At 51.8% G+C, this 19,070-nt stretch overlaps 1 protein-coding gene across 8 annotated transcripts; it reads right to left on the reverse strand.

Annotated features, from left to right (window-relative positions):
* Positions 1-1,509: 1,509 nt before the first annotated feature.
* On the reverse strand, positions 1,510-15,184 carry Hnrnpl (heterogeneous nuclear ribonucleoprotein L). Of its 8 annotated transcripts, none has more exons than XM_016000537.3 (13): positions 14,282-14,490; positions 9,910-10,028; positions 9,418-9,655; positions 9,211-9,296; positions 8,295-8,391; positions 8,136-8,208; positions 4,983-5,054; positions 4,591-4,871; positions 3,492-3,613; positions 3,100-3,301; positions 2,442-2,499; positions 2,228-2,323; positions 1,510-1,877 (listed from the first exon to the last, which is right to left on the reverse strand). In XM_016000537.3, the coding sequence occupies exons 3-13, from the start codon at positions 9,640-9,642 to the stop codon at positions 1,819-1,821; spliced, it is 1,371 nt and encodes a 456-aa protein (XP_015856023.1). In that variant the 5' UTR covers positions 9,643-9,655; positions 9,910-10,028; positions 14,282-14,490; the 3' UTR covers positions 1,510-1,818. The 8 variants fall into 8 exon arrangements, with proteins under 8 accessions (XP_015856023.1, XP_006982036.1, XP_076434281.1 ...); XM_006981974.3 differs by lacking the exon at positions 14,282-14,490 and adding an exon at positions 12,082-12,364; XM_076578166.1 differs by lacking the exon at positions 14,282-14,490 and adding an exon at positions 11,534-11,904.
* Between the last annotated feature and the right edge of the window lie 3,886 nt (positions 15,185-19,070).

Below are 19,070 nucleotides of genomic sequence, written 5' to 3' on the forward strand. Positions count from 1 at the left end.
ACCCCCACCCCATTGCTGGCTCCAGTCTACTGGCCATGTTCAGTCTACTGTTCTCTCTACTCTGGACTCTTCTAGATGCCTCTGGCTGTTCTCTCTCTCACATCTAGAATAAAAACCTCTTCAACCATACCATGGAGTGGTCATGTCCTCATTTCATTCAGTGAAATGTGTATCATTTAATGTAACTAATATAAAAAGGAAATAATTGTGGAGTTGTATACACCTATAGGTCAAATTGCCAACAGAAAATGAACTGGGATAGTAGATGGTGATAAAACTCATTAATTGCCTTGATTACCTACAGCAAACTCAGCTAGATTTAGTACTTCCCATCTGATACCATGTGGCTGTAGATGGCTATTTAGCTGGAGTGCCCAAATTATCAAGGACACATCCTTGTCACCTCTGCCACCAGTGTGGCCTGCTCCTCCTGAGGCCATCTTCAGAGGTTTCCATCGAGTCCCAGGACCATCCACCACACACTCAACAGTGGGCACCCCTTCTCTCCACTGGCCAGGTTAGTTAGCAAGAGGGGCCTGGAAACTACTTCCAGGACCAGGTTCAAGAAACCCTGACACCTCTGAACAATGATACTCTGCCAAGGTACCAGTCACTTGTCAGAACTTTCTTCTTGCCAACCACTTGAGCAGGTTAAGGCACTTCCCACCAAGCCCAATGACTTTCACTTGACCCCAAGGCTTGCTGGATGTCTGAGCATACATACACCAACTAGAAATGTAAAATACTTGCTTATGCAGGGATAGAATCCGATTTTTGCTTTCTTCTATTTTGTCTTCTCTCACACAAATGCAGGTGTGTTTAGGTGTGGGTTAAACCCATTCTGTGGGTCTTCCTAAGAAATCCTGCAACACTGTTCTCATTGTGCCGGTATCATGTCCAGGCTAGCCTCAAGCCACCCTATTGGAGTCCCGGGTGGTTGCTCCATTATTTTTAAAGACACTGTTTCTTTGTGTATCCCAGGCTGTACTGGAACTCACCCTGTAGACCAGGTTGGCTTTGCTGGGCATTAATGGCCTGCACTGCCACAACCCACGTAAGTTTTTAATTACTGATTTCTCCTTCCACCTGAGATTGAACTCAGCTAGGTCAGGCTTGCCAGCAAGCATCTTTAGCCAGAGCCTTCCACTAGTGCCTAATTTCATTTTTTTTTTTTTTTTTTTTGGGGGGGTTTTGAGACAGGGTTTCTCTGTATAGCTTTGCCCCTTTCCTGGATCTCACTCTGTAGACCAGGCTGGCCTCGAACTCACAGAGATCCACCTGTATCTGCCTCCCGGGAGTGCTGGGATTAAAGGCGTGCGCCACCACCGCCCGGTTCCCTTTTTCAATGAATACCCACAACTAAAATGAACTTGCTTGGGCTTCAAGATTGTCACTGCTTTAATTCCAGTTTATTGTCCGTTCTGTTCTGTCCATCCTGAGCCCACCACTCTTCAGAAACGGGGTGGGAGAGAGGAAAGCAGACACCCCACCCTGCAGCCCCAGCTGCAGTTTTATTTTCCAAACCATTTTATTGAAATGTGCCAAGATACATGGGCAGCACAAATGTATGAACAGGGGAAAAAAAAAAATCACACATACAGTTATCTTAAAAAGTGAAGGTTAATCTTGGGAGATACCAGTTCCCCTCCCCCCCTCCAGAGTTCCAGAATTTCCATTGTGGTTAAGCGTCTACTGACCTAGCATTTAAAAAGGAAACAAAAACTGCAAAAATAAATCAAAACAGAACAAAACCAGAGAAAACCAACAGCATAAAGGAAAGACGTTTTCCCGCTCGGCCGTGCTCTTGCCGGCATCTAATTAGGAGGCGTGCTGCGCGGTGGAGAAGCACAACTTCAGAGTGTACGGGTACGGGCCGTCTGCACACAAGAGGAGGACAGCGGTCAGCGGGGATCGCCTCCCGGAAAGTTATCCCTGCCCGCCAGCCCGCCCGCACCCACACACCCTCTCCTGCAGGTCAATTACAGGGACCTAAGTCGTCACATCGGGCAGGCCCGAGTAACTCCCAAGCTCTCAGGTGGGTGGAACCAAGCAGCCTGGCTGGCCTCCCAGGAGAATGTCATCAGACTGCTCTCCTGGTGACCAAGTCCCATCTGCCTGTGTCTGCGACAAAGGCAGTCTCTAGGGTCCTATCTTGCGGGCAGGAAGGCTCTGGCACGCAGCCAGACAAGCCACCAGGGGTATTCTGTAGGACACACAAGACACTCACTTGGGTTTTTCATCTGGTAATGGTTCAGGAAGCCCAAGGTCTCCAGGGCATCGCTCTTAGAGTCCCACTCCAGCAGCCCAGAGGAGCTGCGCTCACCTGGAGAAAAGCAAGAGACAGCCACAAGCTTAGGCTGAGCCAGCAGAGCTAAGTCTCCTCCCACCACCACCCAGAGGCAGAGGCAGAGGCCGGGGAAGAACGTGGCACAGGGACTCACTTTTGCCTGAAAATACTTTCACAGAGGTTGGCCGCTTCACTCCCAGCTCATCGCAGATCTGGGGCAGAAAGATAATAAAAGAATTCAGAAACCAAGGCCTGCCTATGTGAGCCTTCGCCAGAGCAGGTCCAGCAGTATGTGGTGTTCTCTGAAGACAGCGTGGGTCACAAACTGAGGCGCCCTACCGTCCTGTCACTTGAAGTTAGAAACCCCTCTCTCGCGTGAGGCAGCACAAGGGGGAAGTGCTTCTCCAACTCCCATCCTGGCAGCCCCGCAGGCATGCGTGACATTAAATGAGTGTCACTCGCTTGTGGCCCCTTGCCCTACGTCCCTGACAGATCAGGCTCTCGCAAACTTCACCCTCTAGAGTCATCTAGACACCCCAGGCCTGATGACCCGTGTTGACTCCGCTCTTGGTAAATCACCAGTCACCACTCTTGTTCAAGATGTCAAAGGGCACAGTGTACAGAACTGTACCGTGCATGCTTCTGCTCTCACCTGCCCCAGCTAGGAGCAGGGGAACCTGTCTGTTTTGGTCTTTTCTGTGTCCCCAAACCCAGGGACCAGTGAGTGGCATTGGGAGTCTGATGATTACTTATAGAGCAGAATGAGCCCAACTCAAGGACAGCACCCCGACAGGCAGTGCCACACCACCTACCTCAAAGAAGTTCTCCTCAGTCACCTCCAGTGGAGCATTGAAGAAGTGCAGTACATTGCTAGGGTGCTGGATGCGGTTCTTAGCTGCCTGCTCTGGGGTAGAGAACCGATTGTTCCTTGACTCGCTGAAGTCTTTGTAACTGCAGGACCCGTCTTCTAGCCCGTATGACTGGCCGGGCATGATGGCTGGTTGCTTGGAAACACTAAGGAGAGAGAGGCACGTCTTTGCTCCACATTGAATTGTCCTCACACGGCCGCACAGCTGAGGTGGGACCCCTGCACCCACACCCATCCCTAGCTGTCCAACAAGCACCCTGAGCTCAGTCAGAACTTGGACTCCACCTCTGCCCACGTCCCCCTCCAACCTGCCCCTGCCGTGGTACCAGCACCTACCAGACATTCATCTTCTGCCCAAACATGAAGTTGTTATTAAGGTGAGTAATGGCTCGGTCCACAGCGTAGCCATCAGCCATCTCCACCATGGCGGCCCCCGGCTTGCTTTTCATGAATTTCACCTTGGGGAAAACAGTGAGATTTAGCACCAGTGTCCAGCTCCCAGAGTCCTCTCCCCTGTCAAGTCAGAGGCTAACTCCTGCTCTGGCCTCCATTTCCTCACAGTGAATGGGAAACAGAACTACCCCAATGCAGGCCTAGTTTCGGCATGAGCTCGATCCAAAGTAGGCAGCCGAGCACAGGTAGTGCTTTTCCCACTCGAGAGCTGCCCTGAGGAGAACAGTATGCAGAATGAGAACTCAAGCCTTCTGCATGTCTTCACTATGGCATGTTACACATCCAGTCACAATATCAAAAGAAAAAAATGAAGTGCTGGGGATAGAATCCTGGGCCTCTTAAGCACTTGACCTCTGAGCCCTAAGCCATCTTACAGAGACTACTACAGTACATACTGGACAGAAGGAAGGCTCTGAAGCCAGGCTATCTAGCCAAGTCTTGCTTCCATGTAGAGTATTTAAACTGTTCCTTCCTTTCTGATTTAAGAATTACAGTGGGGGGGGGGGGAACCCCACACAAACAACTACATAGGAAGCACCAATCCTCCAAGCTTTACTGTGTTCTTTGAGATGGTCTCATCTGTGGCCCAGTCTCCTGAGTGCTAGGGTCCCAAGTGTGTATCATCACAGCAGGCTGCTATTACTCTTATTAGCTGGACCAAGCCCAGGACTACACTCTTGGATGAGGCTGACCAGCAAGAAAGAAACCACGAGCTCCCAGGTGGTGTCACCTTTCAGCGGTCAGTCCAGAGGCAATGTTGACATCACCGTCTCTACCGTGTGTAGATTCTTAGGACTCCTGACTCATTGGTGTCCTTGTACACTAAGTCCTAGTACTGTAAGATACAGGTAACTCAAACTCGTGAAGCAGGCTGTCTGCGCTGTAGGAGTCACTACACAGGATGCACCTCACTGATCTTCCCTCTGCTCCCCTCCATCTGAGGCTTGAGGCCTCCTTCAGTTCTTCAAGGAAAACAACTCACCTTCTCCACATTGCCATACAAGCAGAAGACATTGAAGACTCGATCACAGTTCATCTTAGATTGATCCAAGCCATAGACCATGAGCACAGGGCTGTCAGCGTGGGGGCCATAGTCGGGTGGTGGGGGAGGGGGTGGGGGATGACCATACTGGGGGCCATAGCGACTTGGGCCCCGACGGTGACCCCCCACAGGTGGGCCCATCCTTCTCCCTTCGTAGTGAGGTGGGGGGGGCCCGTAGCCCTCATCATGGTAATGGCTGTGGTACCCACCATGGGGCCCTCCTGGGGGGTGGGAAGGAAAGAGAGGGAGGACGGGTGAGAATTTTCGCGGCGGACGACGGGCAGGGGCACATGAGCCACGGGAGTCCACGGAGGGGAACCCCCTGCCCTCACCATATTCTGCGGGATGATCTCCCAGGAGAGGGGGCTGCCGCTGGCGTTTGTTGGGATTACTGCCAGGGTCACCTGTAGGTGGAAGCAAGAGTTAGAAATAGAACTCAAGAAAGACTCCCCCACTCCTAACTAGATGCCCACCTCAAGGCCTCGGAGCTCCTGTGAGCATGGCTGCAGAACCCTTTCCTTACAAGGGCTGCCAGGGCCTCTGTCCGATGACCAGGGGTCGGGGCATGAAGCCCAGGTTCTCGGAAGGTGGGACCCACTCCCCTGCCTCCTTTGGCTACTAAGGAGACCAGCTTCTGGGCTTACTTGCTTTCCCTTGTCCTGGTTTACAGACGGGAACAGGCAGGGACGAGACCAGCTCCCAGGCTGTCTAGGGAACTACAGTGTGGGTGTATTATGAAGGGAAGAGCAGTTTTATAAATTAATGCCCAATGAAGGGAGAAAGATTAAGGGCAACAAATAAGTAACCCAAGATGGACGGAAACGTCCCTAAGTTCAGGGCGCACAAGGCCTCACTGCAGGCCTCACTCATCTTCACCCTGCTGGCCCACCCCCTCCACCTCCCCCCCAGCAGAGAGGGACAGTAGATCTGACAAGCGGGGCACCAGCACAGTCAATTTCAAAGAGCAGTTAGGAACAAGGCATCAACGTTCTCAGACCCAACGATGGCGCACAGCCCTCCCGGCCACCTGCAGTTCTTAACCATTAGTTCAGCGCTTAAGTGACAGACACTGGTAAGCACTTGACAGACATCACAGCTTCTCCAATTCCTCACAACAACCCTATGAGGTAGGCACTCATTTCCCAGCCCCATCTTACAGTAAGAGATTAGAGCAGTTACTCGGTCACTGAGCAGTTAAGACACTCTTGCAGATCAGAGGCTGAGCTAGGACCTCAGCCCAGGTCTGGGTGGCACCAAGAAGACCCAGAGCATGAAACCGCTGCCCTTTCCTACCACCCTGCCTGGGTTTGTTGTTTAACAGTCATTACAAAGATGGAAAAAGGCTACTTACAGCAGAAGTACAGAGTACAATGTCCATTTGTCACAAAAAAACAAATCTGTATTTTTCTCTTACCAGTGGACGCTTCAACAGTGAGTTAGCACAGTTCTGAAAGATGGCGTCCCATCAAACATACACTGCGACCCTGCATCACATGGTTTTACAGTCATAAATACAAGTCACGGTACACATCCGCTACATTTTTCTTTAAGATCGTTTTAAAGTCAATGTTCTGATTAAATCAAAATTGGCTCACAGATGCTCTGTCCTCAGAAGATACCCGACAATGGCAATAAGGTGTATGGAGTGGGTAGTGTCCCTCCGTGTGGTCAGCTCCTCACTGTGTGCTGCAGTGCGGTGCTCCTGGCTGTGTAGCTCCATGTGCGTGTCCTGGTATGCAGTGTGCCAGTGGCCCCACTATGCTCGCGTCTGGCCTTGGCTGCGCCCGGTTACCCACCAGCAGGTAACTGTGTGCCTCTGAGCTGTTTTTGATCTTAGGTCTGTTTTGGTTTTTTGATTTTTTTGTTGTTGTGGTTAAATTTTTTTTTATTTCTGATCTCCAGTTGGTGCAGACTGTGTTGGCAGCCGGTGACTGCAGGAAAAAAAATCAAAACACAAAAGAAAAAACAAGGCCCTCCCCAAATCAAAGGACTTAAAAACCAAAACCCACATGGCGAGGAATGGAGAGAGGATCCTATTGTCTTGGAGGCCCATGGAATCTACTTCAGTCTAGGAATCGAATCGTTCTCCGAAAAGAGCACCGCTGGCTGGCTGGCTGGCTGAGCTCTGTTCTGTGTTTCCTACTTCTGTGTACATTCTTGGGTTCGAGTTTGCTTGGATTTTGACTTTTAATGTTTAGTAAAAAGCAGTGTCTGCTGCCATGTTGCGTCTCTTTCTTTGTCTCTGTCTGCCTCTGTCTCTGTGCTTGTAGCTGTTCCTTGGAGCGCGGTGTGGTGTTCTTGATGTAGTGAGCTCAATCTGCGGCTGTTTCTGGGGACGTGGTGGAGGCTGCATGTTCTGTTCTCCAGGAAGAACTAGTGGTTTTGTGCCCTGTGTGTTGGTGCGCAATGTGCAGAGGCAGAGCCGCTGAAGTGTGGTTCCCGAGGGGGTGGCGAAGCACCGCCCTCACTCCAGGTTACCTCATCAGCCCTCGGTTTTTTTGGGCCCCAGGCTTGGGGCAGCCAAAGCTGAGAGGCATCAAAAGCAATGCACAGCCAGCCCCTGCTACTAGCCCCTGCCGGTCTGCACATCTTCTATTTGTGTTCCTTGGAGAAGCAATGGTTGGTTGCCATGTTCTGTCAGCAGTCATGTAATGCCATTGCTCGCTCTGGTACATTCACTTGGTCATAATTTGCCTCTGACCTTTGGAGGGAGCAGCCAGGCCCAGAGGGACAATTCTGAGGGTCCTTGGGAGAGTCTAGCCCACCCTGCTGCCCACTGGCTCTCAGCTGCAAAGCAAGCAAGACAGGCCCACCTACAAGTGTAGGGGTGAGTCTCTGGCCTCCCAGTTAGCCACCAGCCTCCTCCCACAGCCCAAGGCCTAGTTCGACGTATCAGACCAAGAGGTGGTTGATCTTGTTGATTTTCAGAGGGGTGATGCTGTTTTTCAAAGACAATCCTTCCCCTCTCCCACCTACCAAAGGTAAATCATTCTTGACAACACTAGAAAGGGGGTTGTCCCTGTGGATCCCTGAAGAGATGTCGAGTCCCCTCTACAGCGCAGATCAGTAATTCTGTCCTGGTCTCATCCAAGTGTCTGACCTCTACAAGGTCTACTTGCTTGAAGGCTCTGCTCCAAACCCTTCCTCTGAACCCTACCATCAATCAGCCCCTCAGACAGCAGAGAGGGTCTCTGCTCACCCTCCAGGGAACAGAGACACGAGCAACCCTAACCAGGCTCTAGGATGAAGGCAGCAAAATCCTATAGAGCTGCTACTGATCTCTGCCTCCTTGCCATGCCTCCTCCTCATAGATGCCCTGTCCCGACCCTGCCCAAGCCTCAGGAGGCAGAACTGACCCAAGGGCCTTCCCGTGCCCACAGGGAGCCCAATGGCATTACATAACCCTGAGCCCAGGTCTATGAAGTGCACTAGTCGAGTGAAGAGGCAAGGCGGTGTGTTTAGAACAAAGGAGCCATCAGGATTACCTTGTCCACTGAGGTTGGGGTTTGTGTAGTCCCAAGTATCTTGATCATTCTTGAACACATTTAAACGGGTAGGCTGCAAGAACAAGACAAAGTTTGAGACTGGCCATGCCTCATCTCACCAGGTAACTATCATCATCAGGTAGTCACTCTGAGACTCACCTTTGCATACTCAATCTTCAGAGTGCAACAGCCAGAATAGATGTCAGCCCCATTAAGTGAGGCCTTGGCCCGCTGGGCACTTTGCACAGAATCAAATGTGAGAGAACTTAAGGAAGCTATCAACGTGGAGCTTTGGAAAAGTCGTTACATTGCTGGATAGAGCAAAGACAGACAGCACTCAAGATGGTGAGCACCACCTAGAGCTTCAGGCACAGGCAAGAGCCAGAGACACACCAAGGACTGCCTCAGAAAGCAGCCACTGGCCAGGGCTCTCTGGGGTCTGCACTCTTTTTTTTTTTTTCCTCTGTGTAGCCCTGGCTGTCCTGGATCTCGCTCTGTAGACCAGGCTGGCCTCTGCCTCCGGAGTGCTGGGATTAAAGACGTGCGCCACTACCGCCCGGCTGTGATCTGCACTCTTATCCCAGCCACCAAGAGATGGCAGCAACAGCTTCTCAAGCTGTCCCATCTGATCTCGAAAATCTACACCCTGCCTGCTTTAAAGGTGGCTTCTCACTGCATCCCAGCCAAGGGGGCCTAAATAAACCATCTTTATCAAAACCCCCCTCTCCCCTCGTAAGTCATTCTGCAGGGCTTGAGCCTTCTGATTATCTAAGCCCCATCGACATACCAACCACCCACCTACCTCACCGAAGACGACTGGATACAGCCGAGTGCTCCCACCTGTGCAGTATGCATGAAGCACTGGGCTCAGTACTGGGGGTGGGGTCAACACACCACCTGAATAAAACAGAACCCTCTTGAGAGGGTTCCTTTAAGATTTGCAGTGTATGGCTCCCTGATCAGACCTCCACATAACTGTCTCTGCAAAGGCATTTGGTATGTGGCATGAATTCTCTCTGGCAAGCCCTAAAGGGTCCCCCAGATCAGAGAACACCAGTTTCCCAGAAAAGGATATTCCACCATAGCCTGGACTCCATTCTTCCGAAAAATGACAATTCTCTGGACAGGACCACAAGGATTACAGATAGTATAAAGAACATCCTATAAAAGCAACAAGAGGCAAGATTAGGGGCCTTGGCATGTCATGCTAGCTCAGGGGTGGAATTGGGACTAGAGGGGAAAGGATCTCAGAGCAGCCTAGAGGGATGCCTTCAGCACACACCGTGGTTATGGAGTAGATGGGGTTCAGGATGGTAAACAGGAGCACACTGTTGACGCTCCGGGAGTCATCAGAGTCACCAGGGCGAGAGATCTTCTGGCTGGTGGAGTAATTGACAAAAGCAGGGTGCCCAGCAATGTAGATCTGGTTGTCAGCTGCGTAGTTCACTGCATTACAAGCCCCCAGCACATCTTCAAACTCTACCAGCGCCTGTCTCTTCTTTGGCATCACCACCACATAGCTGCAGAGAAAAGGTAGATTTCAGTCCTCTTGCTCTCTGTGAACTGATTCCTGCTCTTCTGAACTCTGACCCCAATACATCAAGTGATAGACAGTCATCTCCTGACCCCTCTTCCTGTTTCAGAAGAGACCAGAGTGCTAATCAACCGCTGCCCAGGCAACCCTGTGGGAGAAGGAATTAGGCAGCTTCATCCACACTAGTTCACAGTAACGCTAAGGAGACCTAACCCATGGCTTCAGAAGATGATGTTGTACCTGATGGGTCCAAATTCCTGCAGGGCTTCCACAAGGTCAGCTTCCACCACACCATCAATCAGGCCCCTGATGTGGACAACTGGGGAGGCAGGGGTTTTGTGGGGGTCATCGTAGTTCTCCTGAAAAAGGATGGGCACACCGTGAGTGAGAAGAGGGACCTGATTCAAAGCCATCAATTGAGAAACGCTTTTGAGTGGTTAGCCATCTGCCCGCTGGCTTTAGTTTCTTTTCTTTCTTTTTTTTTTTTTTTTTTTGGTTTGGTTTTTCAAGACAGGGTTTCTCTGTGTAGCTTTGGTGTCTTTCCTAGAACTCACTCTGTAGACCAGGATGGTCTTGAACTCAGAGATCCACTGCCTCACAAGTGCTGGGATTAAAGGCGTGCACCAACGCTGCCTGGCTGGCTTTAGTTTCTAAGGAAGGCTGGAGACTCACATTTGGCCTTCTTCCTGGAATCTGTCTGTCTCTCCTCAATCACCGTACACCAGGAAGAGTGGCTTGGAAAAGGGCCACACCCACGGTTAGAGCTCCAACAGCTGCTGCTAGCCTCAAGAACACTCTGCATGTGCTCTAACTTCTCCGCGCTTTCTCTGGCTAGGCAAGCTGTGGTCATTTAGTGACTGTTCCCCACAAGTCACCTTCATGTCCAGTCAGGGTAAGACACATGGCTTCTAGGACAACATGCCCTTCCTTACACTGACTAGGCCAAACTAAAGAGAACAGGGCCAAGATCTTCCACACTGAACTGCTATCCCAACCTGTCAGATCTATCTACCACAGCTCCTCCTCAGGGGATGTATCTTTCCACACACACACCCAAGCTTCCTTCTGGGGCTCTGGGCCCAGGTTCTTGTCTGAAGATCACTGGCTGAAGCCCATCAACACTAGTGGGTTCTTTTTCCAGTAGGGAACCACACAAGACACACTCTTCCTGGCAGTTTCAAGCTAAGGCTTGTCTCCCAGAGCCCCGAGTTTGTTCAATCCTAGTCCCACTCCTTCCTGTCTGTGAGGGAGTCTACAAAGCTACCCATCTCAGAGGAACAGCAACTAATGTGAGAGATCTTTCACTTTAAATTACTGGGGATGGGGACAAGATAACACACTGCCCATGAGACGCTCAGAGAACTCTCTGGAATCAATACTCCTTCAACCTCATGGACTCCAGCAGTCTAACTAAAATGTCTTCCAAACAGGAGGAAATCTAGCATCCTAACGAGGCTAAGTGAGTAAACGCTTACAGCAGAACAGCAGCTGAACAAGAGGGCATTGTTTGCTCGAGAAGGAGTCTCACTATAAAGCTCTGTCAGGCCTGGAACTCACTATGCAGAACAGGCTGGCCTCAAACTCAAGAGATTCGCCCGTTTCTGCTTCTAGAGAGCACTGCGATTTAAGGCCAGCGCCACCATGTCCGGTAGGAGGAGGACTTTTAGAACACTTTTAAAAGGAGCGCGGACTGCAGCCCCACAGAGATCAGAACTGTGACTCTTAGGAGAAGACTGAGTAGGCAAAATGCCTCCGTGCATGGCCACAGGACCAAAGTATCTTAGTTTATAAATGCCCGTCTCCGGGAAACCGAAAGCAAACTGAGTGATGAGTTCTAAGCTCCGCTCACCGCCAGTTAATCTACCTTTCTCAAACTCCCTCCCGTCTTACAAAGCACACAGCATCAGAGGTCAAATACTCTGGCCTGGCGGGGCGTTGGAGTCTCAACAAGTCAACTTCTGTAAGACGCGACCGTGATTCGGACTTCGCAGGGGCAGAATTGCCGACCCCACCGCCCACCCAGTTCCCGCTCACAAGATCTGGTTGCAGAAGTGCGCTTGCGCATGGGGACACAGACTTAAAAAAAAAAAGAAACCGATAAAGGGAGAAAGGGAAAAAAAAAGTCCCGGCCGCGTGCCTGGGCCCCCCACATGCCAGACCGCGGCGCCTGCGCACTGCGCCGCCCGCAGAGGCAGCCGCTTCCTCCGCCCCCTCAAGCCCCGCTACGGGTTGCGCGCACGCGCAAGCGACTGTCCTCGCGCAAACCCCGCCGTTTGCCCAACGCCTGCCCCTCCCCCACCCCGCCAAAAGCGCGAGGGCTGCAGCGCGTGCGCAGAGGTCCCCCGCAAAAATAAATAGCTTTAAAGTAAGAAATTTCCCCTTCCTTGCGGGAGTCGAAAGCCCTGGCCTCACCCCGCCGCCGCCGCCCGCCGCCCCGGATCCTCCGCCGCCGCCGCCTCCGTGCTGGTCGCCGGCGTTTTCAGTCTTCATCCGTTTAGGGGCTCGGCCTCCCTCGTTGCCGCCGCCGTAATAGCGACCACCGCCGCCTCCGCCGCCCGCCGCCGCCATCTTCACCATCGCTCCCGCCCGCCTCAGCTGCTCGTCCGGCTGCTGCCTCTGCTCGAGCCGCCGACGCCGCTTCTCCGCCCGGGGCAGCAGCCTCCGCGACATGGCGGCGCAGAACCCGCCTCCCCCCGCCTCTCATTGGGGGAGGGACACGCCCGTCACTCGCCGCCCCCACCCGATAGGGGGAGCCACTGGCCCTGTCGTGGGGGGAGGGGAAGGCCCCACACGATTCCTGCCTATTGGACAGAGCCCATGCCGTTCTATCGGAAAGCCCGCCCTCGTCCGTCAATCGCACTTCTTATAGGTGAACGTTTCCTGCCAGTCACTCCGTCAAGCCCCGCCTTCTCAAAATAAACTTCGATTTGATAGGCCGGATTTTTGGCGTCGCTCCGCCTTCCCACAGACAGCAAATGGAAGCGGCTCCCCGAAGGTCCGCCTCCTTCCCACTCTCATTGGTTTCCTCGCTTATCGATCACTCTGAAATCCTTGCGTCCCCCAGTCACAACGATTACCTTCCCGCGCCACTCCGCTGGGATACAAGAAAGGCCTTCCCTTCTGTGTTCCTGCAGTGGTTCCCGCAGGTGCCCATCTTGTACGTCACCACTCGATTGGTCAATGGAGAGTGGAAAGAAAACCCTCTTACCAGATGGTATGGGGCGACCGATAGTCTCTGATTGGTGAAAAAGGGGAGCCCGTAGGCGCTCTCTGGCGCAATCTAGGAACGGGCCGAGGACGCATGCGCTACCGTACTTTTCGGGGCCTCAGGAGGAGAGGTGACTCTAAGGAAGCGATTGCTGGACTACCCGGACGATAGTTTGCTTGCCTGCTGTTTGCAAGCTCCGGAAATCTAGAGCAAGACAGCAATTTGCAGCTATCACCCCATTAGTACGTTTCCACTTCACCTTTATCCTATCCAAAGCTAGAGGGTTGTTATTCTTTGAAAAAGAACCTCCAAATCTGAGCACTTCTAACTATAAAAGCACTCGTTGCCATGACCCTGCCCAGCGGCATCATTTCACTTTAAATTCAGCCACAATAGATCTCTCAGTTTAACTTGATTCGCACGTGGCCACAGCACCGTGTCCTTGGGATTGCTTTGTACCCCAGACTCGCTCCTTGGAGACTGCCCTGAAGGGATGGGTCTTCCTCCTAGGGTCCTGCGAAGCCCGAGAGCGGTAACGCGGCCCAGAGCCCACTGGGGAGCGGACAGGGAAGGTTACTGCCCGAGGATCCTGGCCATGGTCCCGTCCACAGGCCTTATGGGGACAATAAAGAGTCAAACAGGCTGTGGAACGCTTGCCTAGCACAGACAAGGCGCAAGTTTACACACCACCACCACGACACACACACACAAGTCTGAAGGTCGTGGAAGATTCACAGGACGCCCCAGGCGTGCTGGGGTACCTTTCCACCAGGTCAGTGGGATCCCCAAAGCCGGGATCCTCCTAGGACTAAGTTTAAAATGTAAGGCCACACGGACTGGAACCCCGTTTGTTTGGAGAAGTGAAGTTTGGAGCACGGCGTGGTGGTTGCAAGCCTATATGATTCCAGTGCTCTGGAGTCAGAGGCAGGATTGCCTTGAGTTCAGGGCTACCCTGGGCTCTAATTTAAAAAAGGAAAAGTTTGGAGGCATCGGATGATCTAAACGAACCTCCACCCTATTCGCTGGACAGACACTCCGAAGCTGGCACTCCCAACGTGGGGTGCGCCGCGGCGCAGCAGGTGACGCGCGGCGGCGGGGCGGGCCGCTCCCGCGGAAGGGCGGGGTCCCGCGGCGACGTCAGCGGTGGCGGTGGGGGAGGGGAGCGGGCGGTCGCCTCCCCGCCCCCGCGCCCGGCCCGGACGCCCCTCGCTGGGGCGCGTCGACGGCACTCGACTAAGACCCTGTACGGTGCGGGCCGCTTGCGGACCTCGCGCGCCCGGGGCAGCGGCCGGCGCCCGTGCCGGCTGCTCCCGCAACCCGTCCCCCGCCCTCCCGCCGGCGCGGCGACGTGCGTCCCGCCGGTCCCCCCGCGGCCCTCCCCGACCCCGCGGCCCTGTCCCCTACCAGCTCGGCGGCGAGCCTGGCCGGCCGTCCGGGATCGAAAAGAGCAGACACTGGGAAGTTTTGGGGGAGGGAGGGGCGGGCCTTAAAGGGACCACGACCTCTTTTCACTGGGGGAGTCGGGGGAACCGAGGAGCTACCGAAGCTGGAGCGGAATGGGAAGAACGTTGGGCCGCTGCGTTCGTTCTGGCTCCGCGTTCCGCTCACCCTCAGTCCCACTCTCCACCTTAACCAGGAAAAAAAAAGTCCCCCAGTTGCTTGGGGTTCATGTGGCCGTTTTCCCCATTTGCTGGGTGTTTTGGAGGAAAATGTAGACATGTATGTTGTACAAATGAGTAAGCAAGGCTTAGAGCACCAAGGTGCCCCAGCTAAGTGTCTGACATCGAAACTATTGCAGGATGATGTCTGTGTGCTTATCAGAGAGCACTAGAGAATGGTGGAGAACAGCACAGGCTAGACCCACGGCCGGGTTCAGCTACCCAGCGGAGACAGAGAATCTCGAGTTTAAGGACAACTTGGGCTATATATCTAGACCACACCGACAAACCAGCAGGTCATCTGACTCTCACAGCCCTTGTAAAAATCCCCACCTACCCAAATCTGCCGATTCTCTGCCTGCCGAGATCAGAAGAGGGTTGTCTTCGGATTCCTGGGGACAGGAATAACCGACAGCTGAGAACTGACATGTGGGTGCTGGGAATTGAACCTCGGCTCCTCTTCAAAAGCAGCCAGTGCTCTTAACGGCTGAGCCAGCTCAACAGTCGTGTTCTACGTCCTTGCTCCTTTTCATCTAATGGCCTTTGACTCCATCTCAATCCATCCAGCAAGCCCACACACACAGTTTTAATCATGGCTCATGCATAATCCCTGAAAGAAACCGTTGTGTGGGCAACAACCGTCCTGTCTCAGAGACTCCTCGTTTTCATTCCCAAGGTTATAGCCAGAGAAAGAAGTGATTAAAGTGTGCCAGACGGGTGGAGACTGGAACACTGGAACATGTTGCTGCAAGGCTACCTGGAGCGCCATGGATTCCCCTCTCGTGCTGGGGCCACCCTGGAGCAGGAAGGGTTATGAAAGGAACCTGCTTGCTGCTGGCCTACGAAATTAGCTAATCCTTGCTAGGGGTACAAGGACAAAAAGCAAGCTAAGCTAATGAGGTCACTGCTAGATGTGGTCCAACCTTTAAACTCTCCCTCCTAGCCAGAAATTCAGTGGTGCCAACATCTACCTGTAATCACAGTTCTAGGGAAACTGAGTACAAGGTCATCCTCTGCTCCCAGTGGATTGGGGACAAACCTGGGCTGCATGAGATCCTATCTTCTCAAGAAACAAGAACTTTTTTTTTTTTTTAAATCAAAGTAATTGCAGCCAGCCAGTCTGGCCAGATGGATTAGTAAAGCTGCTTTGGTGCACAAGCCAGATGACCTAAATTGATCCCCAGAACCCAGTAAAAGTGGAAGGACAGAACTGACTCACAAAGTTGTCCCCTGCCTGCCACACATGTACCATGGCAATCAACCCCCCCCACACACACACATCATGCACACACAATAGTAAATAAAAGTGATAACATAAAACCCCTCTTCCGGGGCTGGGGCTATAGCTCAGCAGTAGACAGCTTGCCAGAGTCCTCCAGGGAGAGGCCAGGAGGCACAGCCCAGGGCAGAGCTCCTGCCCAACAGGTACGGCACAGTGAGCATGCTCCATACATAGGACCGCACTAAACAAGTCAATCAATGCTTCAGGAGTGGAGAGATGGCTTAGCACATAAGAGCACTCACTGGCCGCCTTTCTAGAGGCCCCGGGTTCAGCTCCCAACACTCACGTGGTAACTCACAATCATCCATAACTCCAGTTCCAGGGGAGTCTGTGCACTCTCCCGGCCTCCTTGGGCACCAGGCACACATGTCATATGCAGACATTCGTGTAGACAAAACGCCCAAATGCATACAGTAATAAAACGTGAAAATACATTAAAATCCCTCTTCCTTCAGTAACGGGCAGAAGAGCCGCAAACAGATTCCACCTTGCTCTTCCCGTTATTTGTTGTTTTGTTTGTGTAAGAGTGTCTCATTATGTATGTTGGCATGGCTGACATAGAATTCTCTGTGTAGATAGACTGGTTTTGAACTTACTACCTCTGCCTCCTGAATTCTGGGAGCAAAGCCGCGTGCCACCATGCACAGCTTCCCTGTTTTTTTTTAATTATTGTTATTGATATAGGTGCTTTGCCTGCATGTCTGTGCACCACATGGATGCTGAGTGCCCTCAGAAGCCGGAAGAGGGCACTGGATAGGTCCCTGGAACTGGAGTTAGCAGACAACTGTGAGCTGCCTTAGTGGGTGCTGGGAATCAAACCTGGGTCCTTTCGGTGAGCAGTCAGTGCTCTGTTTGTGTGTTTGGTTGGTTGGTTGGTTGGTTTATTTCACGACAGAATCTCCCTATGTACCTCTGGCTGTCCTGGAACTCACTCTGTAGCCCAGGCTGGCCTCAAACTCAGAGATCCGCCTGGCTCTGCCTCCCCAGTGCTGGGATTAAAGGCGTGCGCCATCACCGCCCCGCTTGCAGCCAGTGCTCTTAACTTCAAAGTCATCTCTCCAGCTGCTTCCCTTTTTGAAATGCTCTCATTTTAGTTTGGCTGGCCTCGAGTTCTATGGCTAACTAGGCTGGCCTCAACTCAGAGATCTTCTTGCCTCTGCCTCCCATGTGGATTAAAGCCATGGGCCACCATGCCCAGCTTCCCTGTTGATTTCCACGATGCCTTTGGGAAAACACCCAATTGGTCTGTAGACCAGGGCTGCTTCTGGTTCCTTTTTATCCCCAAAGTTTTCCTTCTTTTTTTGTATTTAAATTTTTCTTTATGTATTTGTTATGTACTGTGTATATCTGTGTCGCTGCATGGTTTAGGTACAGCACATCTATACAGCTGCCCTCAGACTCCAGAAGGTGTTGAATGCCCTGGAACTAGAGTTACAGGTGGCTGTGACAAGGTCTTACTGTAGAGCTCTTGCTGGGCCTGACCTCGTGGCAATCCCAACCTTGCCTCCTCCACCACGCCTAGCTTTCCCTAGGAAATTTTTATTTCTCTAACTCTAGGTAAATAGGTGTATAAAATATATGACCATGACAGGCGTGGTGGTGCGTGCCTTTAATCGCAGCACTCGGGAGGCAGAGCCAGGCTGATCTCTATTCAAGATCCCTGGTCTATAGGGTGAATTCCAAGTTGGCCAGGGAGACAGAGAGAGAGACCCAGTCTCAGAAAACCAAAAAAAAAAAAAAAAGGAAAAAAGAAAGAAAGGAAGTTGCAGCCACCGAGTGTTCAGAAACTTTATTGTTGCCAACTTTTCGTCAACCCCACATTCAGTTCTGCAACCCCAATATGGGCTTGATAGGCATTTCTGCATATGCCAGTCACAGCCTTCCCAGCACAGCTAGCCTGAGGTATTACAGGTCCCTGCTCACCTACTGTCATGGTTAATATCGCCATCTTGACTGGATCTAGAATCTCCCAGGAAACAAACTCCTCCGGCATGTCTTGAGGGATTGTGTTCATCCCAAAGATGGGAGGAGAAAGACCACTGACTTAAATCATCATAACCAAACTAATTAAAGCAAGTAATTACTTCAAGTCATCTTTTTTATTCATGTACACAGGCTGCCTCTCTCCGTAAGGTGGGGTTTGAGAGGTCAGCCTTGGAGGTGGGGTGACAAGGCTTTTATAACTCAGGGGAGGGGGGATTTGGCAAGCAAAATAGGTGGGGTTACAGGACTAGAACATCATAACAAGTTAGTCCTAACAACCTCCTGAAACAAAGACAGGGTTGCTAGGTGGGCATGACAAGGTAGTCATAACAACAGGTAGTCACAGGGGTTCATATAACCTTTTAAAACAAAGATAGGGTTGCAAGATGAAGATGGTTATAAACAACTTTTTGAAACAAACACATGGTTGGCATTCCTGGAGCAGGAGTGCAGAACCATTTGTAGTTAAGGCGGGGCATAGCCCAATCCTTGAGAAACAGAGGTTTAATCATAAACAGGAACGAAGAACCTAGTTTGTCTTTACTATAAGGTAGCTCTTAAGCCTAAGATGGAGGCAGGCTGGTTGTCAGTTACCTAGATCAGGTTAGCCTCTGGATGTGCCTGGAAAGGATTTTCCAAATGAGGTTAATTAAGGTGGGAAGAACCACTTTAATTTTTGGTGGCACCATTCCATGACAGGTGTCTCAGACTTTATGAAAAGGAGAAAGTTACTGAGCACAAGCACTCATGACTCCCTGCTCCCTGATTGGTGATGCGAGGGGACCAGTCAGCCTTCTGCCCGGGCTGCCAGGCCTTCCCCTCCCCATCAAATGATCCCCTCAAACTGAACTGTCAGGCAGAAGAAACCCTTCCTTCTTTAAATTACTTTTTATCATAGCGATGAGAAAAGTAACTAACACACCAAATAATTATTTCCTCCCACGTGGAGCAATTTGTTAATTTCTGACCCCTGTCTAGAACCTGGGCTCTTTGGGGGCTGGGTAAGCATAGTCATGCATTGTATAAGGACACAGTGTTCCACCACAATGGATGGCACATAACACCGGGCCCCCTAAGATTATATTGCCTGAAATGTTTTGTTGAACCAGAAAACACAGATGTGTTCAGAAAACATCCAATCAGCATATGAGCAAACCTGAAAGATGCCTCCACTGGCCAGATCTTGAACAACCAGGGAATCAAAATTAAACCAGGAGGAAAAAGAGATGGCCGTGGTGGTGTGTACCTACAATCCCAGCACTGAGAGGCT

Source organism: Peromyscus maniculatus, chromosome 1 (genome assembly GCF_049852395.1).
Source record: "Peromyscus maniculatus bairdii isolate BWxNUB_F1_BW_parent chromosome 1, HU_Pman_BW_mat_3.1, whole genome shotgun sequence".
NCBI classification, from domain to species: Eukaryota; Metazoa; Chordata; class Mammalia; order Rodentia; family Cricetidae; genus Peromyscus; species Peromyscus maniculatus.